Raw genomic sequence first — 10510 nt, 5'->3', positions numbered from 1 at the left:
GGGAAAAGACTATTACTACTGTAACCAGCCGGATCATTAATGTGGAATGCTATTATACATATCTAGAAAGTGACAAACAGTACTAATAAGGGCGAGGCCTTCCGAGTAATGAAAAGCTGTATGGGAAAGAAAACATCTCCGGAGATAAAAGAGAGGAGATTAAGTCAGATGACTTGGTGAAAGACAGCCATGAAAGAGAACAGAGGAGAAAACAAAATCAAAATGGTGAGGAAGAGAGGAATTTTAGAAACTTCTACAGCTTTTCCTTGAACAGTACAGAACTGGTATGCCATCAGAGGCCAGATCTCATTTATCAGAACAGTCTCAATCAGCAACAAGGAGAAGACTTAAATGGAGGAGACCTAAGTACACCAGTCTTCTTGTCTGTTAACTCTTGCAGATCTTTTCTTGATATTAGGTCCCACGATACTAAACACGAAGCACTTCCTGTGTTACATAAACACAGATGATGGTTTGCTGTTGGGGGTTTTCCCATGTTTTGGAAGTTATTTTACTTTGAGAAACTCCCAAAATGCTTTAAAGGAAATTTTTTGCAGATGATCAGAAAAGTGGAAGACACGAATTCATTCATTCCATCCTCCTCCCAAAGGAAGAACACTCTTTATAAGAGACTGCACTTCCCTGGACTTCGCCCAACTTAGGTTCAAAAGCCACAAGTAATAGGGGTTCCAATAATTCCCATGGGAAAATACTCAGCTCTATGCAGCCTACATAGGTGGGGTGGGGCTCTGCTTATCTCTGTAGCTCATAATAAAGATCAGGCCTTTTTCCTCAGGGCATCATTTACTATTCAAACATTCACAACACAAAGGTAATCCTCCATCCTCCCCCAGGGCCTGACACTGTATCTACCTTCCTTTCTAAGCGAATTATTAAACTGTATAATTTAGGAATCACTCTGGTTAGTGGGCTAACCTCTTTTATCAAATACTTGTTTTTAAAGGAACTCTTCTGACCAGGGTTAGCTGCCCAGTTAGCTGCCTATGCGCTTCTCTAGCTTTTATCATCAACACACAGAAACACATTTTGCTGGCTGCATATATTCTTTTGTTTCTTACTTTTTTATTCACTGTGCTGTGCTTGTGCTATTCCTCACCAAAACACACGACATGCTGCTTCCCATTGATTTCTAACTATAGCCTATGTATTTATTATATCCTTGTTTAAGCCCTATCACATTAATAAAATGGCTCAAATTCCTGAACGGGGGAAGGAAAGAACGCCTTAAGAATACTGAGTCTCAGCACACTTCCAAAATGCTCTTGTATCGGACACAAGATGATATGTTTGTATAAATCAAAACGTCTCCGAGGGTTCCAAGGTTCTGAAACCCACCAACTGAATTGGGCATAAAAGCAGCACTGGGAGATAAGGCCATAGTGGAAAACCTTCCTGTGTCTGTGTTTCTCTGCTGGAACACTTCATCATTGGCCTTCTCCCCAGTACGTTTCAAACAACTGAGATGTTGATTTGAAAAATGGGTCACGATTTAAGAGTATACAAAATAAATAGGTTCTCAACAGATTCTCTCTGTTCATCCAAGAAACTCGAGGATGCAATAACTGAAACTCTAACTGTGGTGTAAATTCTTGTTTAAAACATTCTTGGCATCTAAGGAGTGGATTGTACCAAATCTTCCTTGATTTTTTTAGAAAATGTTTCTAGCAGGAAGTGGAGAACTCCTGTCCATTAAAACTGACACCTGCTCTGCACAGATTAGTGCATACCCACACAGGTGGTTTACTAGGGACAGCTCAACCTAGTTTTTGTCAACAGTGTTTTTGCAAAGTTTTTCCTTTGTAACTTTCTTCATACATACAATTCTACCATGGAATACCCTGCCACAGGATGCTATGGATGCTAGAAGTTTATAAGCAGTAGCAGATCAACTGGACAAACATCTGGAGAAGATACATTGAGAGCTGCTAAGGAAGACATGACCTCTGATTTCAGGAGTCAATAGATGCAAATTGCTGGAAATTCCAAACAGTCCCACTGGAAACTTTACCAGTGGTTTGGCCTCTTCTAATCTTTGGAGACAAGAAACAGACAGACATACAGTCCTGGTTTAAGCACTATGTCTGTCCTTAAGTTCTCATGAAAAATTTAGTAAGGAATAATTTTAATCATGCTATAGCTATTTGTGTATTTCAGGTTAACTAATGCACAGTGTGGCAAAAAGGCCTGGTGACGGTGAGAGTTTTTCTCCATTTTTGCCAAGTACATCACTTGCAATCATCTTTGTTAGAGGTACCTATACTCAAAAAATCAAGCTAATTCTGTAAACATCACCTGGCACACTACTGTGCAGCTGTAACTTCAGTATGTTTTCATGCATTTTTATAGCAATAAGGCATGCTGTTTGGGAACAGGTGACTCACAGACCCATCATTATTTGTACCAAGCACCCCAAATCCTCTGTTGTGCTAAGAAAACTACGTAAAACCTCCTGAAGCCATCCAGCAAAGTCACTTGCAAGGACCGAGAAGAAACTATCTTCTGCCAGTTGCGAACACAACTCTATGAGACATTGCTCTGTATGTGAGAGGCTGTGAGAGCGCTGCAGTCCCCCCATGGGCATGCCTACATCTCCAGCTCAGCCCAAAGGTGGTCTTCAGTGCCCCCTCCGTTCCCAGGTAGAAGACAGTAGGCCTGATCCCCATCTGCAAATCGGCACGGTCGCCGTCGTGAGGATGCCCCAAGGAAACGAGAGCCCCTGGAAGGGGAACGCAGCACCTCACTCTCTCAGCGCAGCCATAGCTGGATAGAGTAGCCGTGGCTGTGGAGACCGACCGCGAAGACACCCTACCCACACCACCACCTCAGAGCCACCGAAACCCAGCCAAGCCTCCCTTCCTCTCAGTGCCCATCCCACTGCTTCAGACGGCGGCCCCGCCCGCGCCCATAATGCTCCACGAGCAGCTGCCGCGCTTCCGGGTGCGGGCCCGGCCCCGGCACGGCGTGAGGGGCAGCGGGGTGGGCGGAGGGCGAAGTTTCCCCTGCCGGATGTGAGCAGAAGGAGCGGGCGGTGCAGGAGGGAGCCGCGGTCGGACCATGAAGCTCCGACTGTGGCTGGTCCCTGCCCTGGTGGTGCTCTGGGGGTCGGGCGGGGTAGAGGCGCTGGGGCGCCCGCGGCGCCCGGAGAGCTACGGTAAGGGGTCGGGAGGGAACACGGCAGCCGTGGAAGGGGGTGTGAGGGAGAGACCACTGCTGGGGGACGGGGGACAGGGGCACGCTTGCTTCTGCCTGGGGATAGTGATGGGATATGTGTGGCGTGAGGAGAACACCGATCTCTGCCAGGGGGTGGCTGTCGGGGGAATGGGGACAGGGGAACGGGGCAGGGCAGGAGCCGGGCGCCCTGTGTCCCGACTGAGCACGCACTCTGAGGCCTGCCCGCGGCGGTGGGCAAGGTCGCGGCCCGCGCCCTGCTCCTGTGCCTGCCCCCGGGAGGGTGGGTGCGCGCATGGGAGCGCCCAGAGCACAGGGATTCCTGGAGACCGTGTAGGCCCCGTGCCCTCCTGGTGTGGTCCCCTTTACCTGAAGCATCACCGATGAGCAGTGTTAGGGAGTCATTGCTCTCTGCAGGAGCAAAGAGACCGCTTGATTGTCTTCACTCTAGGTGTGCTAAAGAGTTTAACTCGCAGGAGTGTGCGTTATGTTAAGGCAGGATAATCGTATAAATGGCTTCCCTTCATAGTTCTGGTTGAAGAGTCACCGTTGCAGAGAGAGCCTGAAGCTATTAGAGCTGAATGTGTCTTCTAGAAAAGCTTAACACAGAGGAGAACCGTTGCTTTATTTAAATTCTGTAAACTTAGTTTTGCATCTAAACTTATACTTGGGAGTGAAGAAGTTGTAAACGTGTCTTTGATAAGCAGCAGCTTATCACTGAAGTGGCAGATGAGCCCTTGAGAGGCAGTGGTCTTGCCTTGCCTAGTCAGATATTCTATCTCCAGTTGGTGTGGCCAGTGGTGACTACTTCAAGTCTCCTTTCTTTGCTTAGATCTCCCAGCAGTTTTCCTGACAGGCATCCAGGCTGTGTGTCTGCCCTCCTCTCCCACACCTGAGATGGACTTGTGGTTCTGTGCAGACCTCAGCAGTAAGTAACAGCAAGAAGCTGGGATGGATAGGATTCAGTGGTGGATGCTCCAGGAAGTGTAACAGAAACAGAATAAACACTGTGTGTCCTTTTAACATCAAGGCAGGTCAGGGAGCTCCCCAGACAGAGGACGTCTTGGGCTCTGAGGGTTTTTTTAATGCTTTCTAAAGGATGTATCTGCTATTTGCAGATGGATTTGCATAATCTTTATCTGATAGCTTTTGTGTTCTTGGCCTCTGTACCACCATGGCAGGACTGTGAGCTCTTCAGTTTTATGAAATAATGCATGGGAGAATACTAGAATAGTTAGGGTTGGAAAGGACCTTAAGATCACCTTCTTCTGTTGCCAGAAATGGTCAGCATGAAAGAATTATCCATTTTCTTCATACCTTTAGTGACTTACAGACTTATATAATATTCTTCTGCTTTGTAATCTCTTTTTTTTTTTTTTTTTGTGGAAAAATCTTAGTCTCTATAATAATTCTTAGTATGGGGTAAAAAATTATAACTTTGTTGGTCTTTGTTACCTTTCAAAGAGTCACAGAATGGTTGAGGTCGGAAGGGGCCACCAGAGATCACGGGAGTTCTACCTCCCTGCTCAAGCAGGGTCACCTAGAGCACATTGCTCAGGATTGTATCCAGACAGGTCTCTGCCTATATACTTTGTATAGGATTTTGATTTTATTTATTTGAGATGTTTGACCAGGACTGTAAGGCATTGTTTGTGATACAAAGGTAGCATGGATTTGTAGTGATGAATGCTTTTCATTTTCTTTTCTTTCTGAGTAGTTTTTGATGCTTTTTTGTTTGTTTGTTTGCTTGTTTGTTTAATAGTCCTTCCAAGATATCTCTTCTTTCTCTTTTTAATATTTTATTTTTGAGTGGTAATACCTATGTTGAAATACTTTGCTGCATAGATATAGTGAGGATGTATTTTCGTCATGTGATTTCACACACTGAAATTCATCAAGCATTTTGTTCTGTTGTTCAGTAAACTAAATACATAAAAGCATTTTGTGAGGGAGCTTGGAAAAAATCCACATCTGCTCCATTAACTGTTACATTTATCCACATGCTTCATTCTCTCAGAATGCTAATATCTATGAGGCTCTACTTCCCTAGTATCTTATTTAGCCACAGGTCCAGTATTTCACACTTTGTTATTGTTGTTACCTGTTTGTCAGGTAATTGACCATATTTGTTGATTAGGCCTCATGATGATACCTAGTGTGGAAATTGGACCTGTACTTAGCACCTTTCAGGCCTAACCTGCAGCAAGACTAATGGTGTTGTACCAGTGGCATACCACCATTAGTAGTTGACCAGTTTAATTTTTTCAGTGCTTTATAATTTTGGGTTAATGCATTCATGGCCTATTGCCTTATTAGTCATTTTCTTGGCTTGTTTTAAAGCCCCTTTTCTTGAGTCTTGGAGGAAGGTCCTTAGAGTCATGCTATCAAGACAAGCTTTTGGGGATATTTTTAGTCTCCTCTGAAGTGAATGCTAAGGTCAATTATACTCTTTCTTTTTGGTATGGGCCCTTAGCATCCGTTTCTGGAGCTGTATTTGCAACTTTTTTACAAGCCCCTTTGATTGTTTAGCTGGGTGGTTTCTTTGGATATAATAAAAGCTGTTTCAACTATGAGCTTTATGCCTTTTACAAGCTGCTCTTCAAAATTTCTTTGCTTACTTTACTGTGGTTTTATGTCAGCTTTTGCTGGAGTTCTGTTATTCTCATCTTACACATGGCTGGGTTTACTGGAATACCATCTTTTCCTTCTAATAACTTCAGCTTTGCTATTTTGAGAGCTCTGTTTAACCACAGCTCGAGTTTTGTGAACTGAAATCAGATTTCTGTTGAGCAGTATATTTAAGGAAGTTTCAAGGATTACCATTGTGTGATTTCTATTAAGAACTTTCTCGCTTGTTTCTCTAGAGGTTCAGCTTTTCAGGAAGGGGAAAAAAAGAAAAGATTATACAGTGAAAAGCAGAGTTTGGCAAAGAATAGCACAAGTAGGTAAAAAGATGTGGGTCATTTCACAGCATTTTTCAGCTGAAGTAATCTTTGGGTGTGGTGCTCCAGCAGTCTAAACTGATCTAAATTGGGACTGCCACAATCCTGGCCTTGGCTTTCTGATCTCTTCGCCATTCCTATGAGCACATTAATGGAGTTAGGCCACCTGGAAGCTGATCATTGTTTGGTTGGGGTGGTTTCTGTAAGGGGTAGGGTGCTTGGGTTTGTGTGTTCTCTGTTTATGGAGTCTGCTCTCTGGAGTAGCGCACAGTGTAACTGTCAAGTACCTGCCCCATGCTCTGGGGGTGACAGTGGTTGTGCTCAGGGTAAAGGATGAAGGGAGGATGATATCAACCTCAGTGTGTTGCAGTTAGATGATCTGGAAGTGGTCTTTTTAATAACACTGACAGCAGGGATGAATTTCTGGAAGAAGTGTGACTCTACTGGTCAATGCAATGACTGTTACTGTAGTTTTGCCTTTGAAAAATTAATGTCGCCTTGTTGAAATTTTTTCTCTCCGTTGTTTATCTCTGAAGATAACCTTTTATAGCTATTAAATATTAATGCTGTTTCTCTTGGAGCTCAGACATACCTGAATGATAACAGGGCTGAATGTGCTTGAAAAGAGTAACAGTACAAATACCCACCCTCACTGTTCTTGAATATATAGATGGCTATATCTAAAGAACTACTTGAACCTGTTTTACAGCACTGAGGTATTAATAGCATGCTGCCACTGAGCAGCGTGTATACAGGATTGCCCAGAGTAGAGTTTGTATGCAAAATGTCATACTCTACTGCTATCTGTTTTGAATAAGATCTTTTTATCATAAGCTAGTCAGGGAACGAAAAAAAGTAAGAGCTGTTCCTGGGCTGATGATATTCCTTGAATCACTCTCTGGTCATCTTTTTCTGCCTGCTGTATTGCATCAACAGAATCTGAGGTAACCTGGGCTTGGGTTGTTTTTTCTCCACACTTATGAAATGCCATGGAGAACTTGAACTGTATGAGCTGAAGAAATATCCTATATATGGATAGATACAAACCTATTAATACACATCAAAAGACTAGAAGTAAGAAGTTCTGGAGTGAAAAAGCAAATGATAGTGGTGTTGATGAATGAACTGGTGGAGCTGAGTGATACAGAGGGCAGCATAAAATCATTTGCAGTCAGTTTTGAGTCCTGCTTCACACTTGGTGTGACAAAACACAGGAAGTCCATAAGGCCAGGAGCCTAACCAACTGCTGAAGAAGTAAGGAGTTAGTAGTTTAGCTCAGTATGAAGACTGTGCAGTGAGATAATTAGTGACAAAATCCTTCTGTCCTTTTGGACTGAAGCATCTGTTGGTGACTAAGGCAAGACCTAGGTAAGGGTCAAATAACTAGTTTCCCTACTGCAGTCTGCCCTTTTTCTTGCTGTTTCTTATCCTGCTGTTTCTTATCCCATTTGATTGAAGCAAGACAACTGTTTTGGATTGATCTGGTTTTGCAGTTTGACTCCATGCAGCTGAACGTTGGGGGTGTACCTCACTGTGCACCACAGGGAGGAGAATCCAAGAACACACAGCCTAACAGCAGTATGTCCCAGCACATGATACCTGCATGGGATGCTGTGGGGTTATTTCAGAATCCTGGCAGGAATGTGTAGATGCAGTGTTTCAATAGGTGTTACTACAGGCTCAGTGATAGTCTTCTGTATGCTTTGTCTCCATGTAAACAGCAAATGCTTCATATAGACATGGTCTTACTGAATGCAGATTATTATTGTGACTTTTGTGTTGTGAATTGACAATCTTTTCGGTGGAGGTACTTACGGTTTTAAAGGACTTTTGGATTTGTTTTCCTTTGTTCATGTGAATCAGTCAATTTTTCCACTTCCAACTGGAAAAAAGAGAAATTGTGATAAAAATGTAATTCCTGAGAGAAAGTACTTGTACTCAAAGTCAACAAGTGAAGAATGTCAACAATAGATTAAATTCTAATTGTTAAGAATTGCCCTTAACAATTGCAAGAGTTTTGTAATGGGAACATAATCAAGAGCTCGGTACGAGTTTGATTTTCAATAGTGTCATTTTAGTCTGACCTCTGAGCGGCCAAAAAGTAAAATTCTGCTTTGCGTTTAAGATTTGGGGTTCTGTTTTCCTTTCTCCCCCTCCTGCCACACAGACTGACAACTTCACTGCTGCTGTTCACTGCTGATAGCAGCAGTGGCTCACCTCAGTGTCTCACTTCTATTCTGGAATTTTTGTGTGTGTGTTTGTGCAGAAGTGACTTTCTGCTCTGTGGCTGGAAGGGCTAAGCGAGGAAGCTCCACCAGCCAACTCCTTAGTGCAGAGTTCTCCTGACTGCTCCAGCATTACACCAGGATTTAATTATGTGTTTAGTAGTCAGGAGAGATTTATCTTTGTGAGAGAAGTTTATATTTAACTTCTGTTATAAACAGGTTGACTCCCCCCACACACACACACTTTTTTTATAAACTGCAGAACTCAGAGTTGCCTGTTTCCCAGAGGGATCAAGGGAAGTCCTTTGCTCTGTGTAATAAAAGGTTAACCAAGAGCCAGGTTTCTTTAACAAAGAGCAGTACATCCTGCTGTCCTGTTCTACAGATTTCATATGCTGCACTCAAACTTGCTTTGGGTATGTCCTGCAACTCTCTCAATGGTTCTGATGGTCTTTCTGATCTCTTCTTTTCTTGCAGATGTATGTGACCATGCTGCCTGTATTTATGTCACTTGTTTCCTGCATCTCTTTACAATATCCATCCCTCCCTTCCTGTGCTGCTCTTAATATACATTACTTGTACTTTTTTTCCCTCTTGGTACTTGCATTTTTAACTTAGGTACATAGACTGGGTGTAGGAAGGAAGGGAAGAGAAGGAGGCTCTGTTATGCAGAGAGGCATCTACAGCTGTTACCTACTCAACATGGATCTGTAATTAGTGAAGTGTTGAATGGGAATGTTATCTCTTGCATTACTTGATTTCCTTTCTCACCTTTTCAGATTGTTACTGAAGTGGTAAAGTTCTGTCCCTCAGTACCTGTGATGTGTGCCTTGAATTTTGGAAGGTCATGTTTGAGTGAGTCCAAAGTCAATATCCACAATGAGAAGAGATGCAGTTGGGTGGGGAGAAGTTGTTGGTCTCATAAGATGCTAACCATTCTCTACCTAGAATCAGCTCTACTCAAACTTATTTTGTGACACAGCAGGATTTTGTAGTGCGATATCAGAGCACAGTAGTGAGGCTGACAGTTTTTGGAGAGCCAGACAAATTATCTCTTTCCAGAGAACATTACATCCTGTGATTTGGCTCTTCTTTTCTGCAGGATGTATGAAAATGTGATTTTCTAAACTTTTTTTGAGCATTGAGTCATATGATGCTGTTCTGGTTTAAGATGAGACAGCTGTATTGCCCCTGTTTCACTCTGAATGTAAGGATGTTAGTTCAGTGGGCTTCCTTATTTTTTATCCTGCTCAATATTGAGCAGGATATTGCTTCTGCACACACCACCCCCTTTCTCCCCCCCAGTCTGTTATGCAGTGCTTTTTATTTATATATTTATATATTTTTTAATATATAAAAGAGTGCTTTGTGCTTTCACTAATAGGACAGACTGAATTATTAAATCAAGTAGATCCAACAGAATGAATTTTGTTCCTCAGTGCTCCATAGTTAAGATGTCTTTAGTGAAAGAGAAAGTTTGCAAGGTTGGAAATGTGTGAGGTAACAGGTGGAAGTCATTGGGGGTATTCAGCTGTATTCAAAACCACCAGAAATAGCAGTTTAATGGTCGGTACAGCTTCTGCTAAGCAGAATTTGCACCCTTAAGGAACTATTTGCACTGCTCAGAAACAGATATCTTTTCTGTAGGAAAAAACCTCTGGAGTAGCATAAGGGTGCGGTTCTGTGAACAAGTTTTTCCTGAGGTGAGCTAAAGGGTGTTTTGTAAGCTGTTAGCTTTTCCATGGTATCTATCACTGGGAGCTTCTGCATGTGTGATAAGTAGAGAGTAGTTTACCCTGTGTAACTGCAGGAAAAGTGTACTGTGGAGTCGCTGGTAAATCAGCAGCCTACCTTACCTCCTAGTGTGAGGTATGTGTAACCGTACCCTGAGGCTTTGTCTGTGTTGTGCTGGTGACTAACTGAATTCGGGCACCTTGTTTTCTCACGTGGTTTAGCAAGTTTGATGCAGTTTGGATCGAGTCAAAAACATGCCTGTTAAAACATTCAGCAATGCTGACATGGCTGGCCATTCTCATTAGCAGGTTTGTCTAGAAATGTGTTTAAACAGAGTGTAAGCCTTCATCCTGTTATGGTTTATAAGCAGGCTGACATACATTTGGTTCTTGCTTTGAAGCCCTTTCTCTCACAAGTTCT

General features: G+C 42.9%; 1 protein-coding gene across 2 annotated transcripts in view; it reads left to right on the top strand.

The window, feature by feature from the left end:
- The first annotated feature begins 2953 nt into the window (after positions 1 to 2953).
- ADAM17 (ADAM metallopeptidase domain 17) overlaps positions 2954 to 10510 on the top strand; it is a 37677-nt gene continuing 30120 nt past the window's right edge. The window contains exons 1-2 of one of the 2 annotated variants that reach the window (XM_080615091.1): positions 2954 to 3172; positions 4022 to 4117. In XM_080615091.1, coding sequence (XP_080471217.1) covers positions 3076 to 3172; positions 4022 to 4117 — 193 coding nt within the window. In that variant the 5' untranslated portion in view covers positions 2954 to 3075. The remainder of the gene's footprint in view (positions 3173 to 4021; positions 4118 to 10510) is intronic. The other variant, XM_080615092.1, reaches the window with a different exon arrangement.

This window comes from Psittacula echo, assembly GCF_963264785.1.
Source record: "Psittacula echo genome assembly, chromosome: 4".
In the NCBI taxonomy this organism is placed as follows: Eukaryota; Metazoa; Chordata; class Aves; order Psittaciformes; family Psittacidae; genus Psittacula; species Psittacula echo.
The sequence above is the reverse complement of the archived record's forward strand: the minus strand, read 5'-3'. Positions and strand labels throughout refer to the sequence as shown.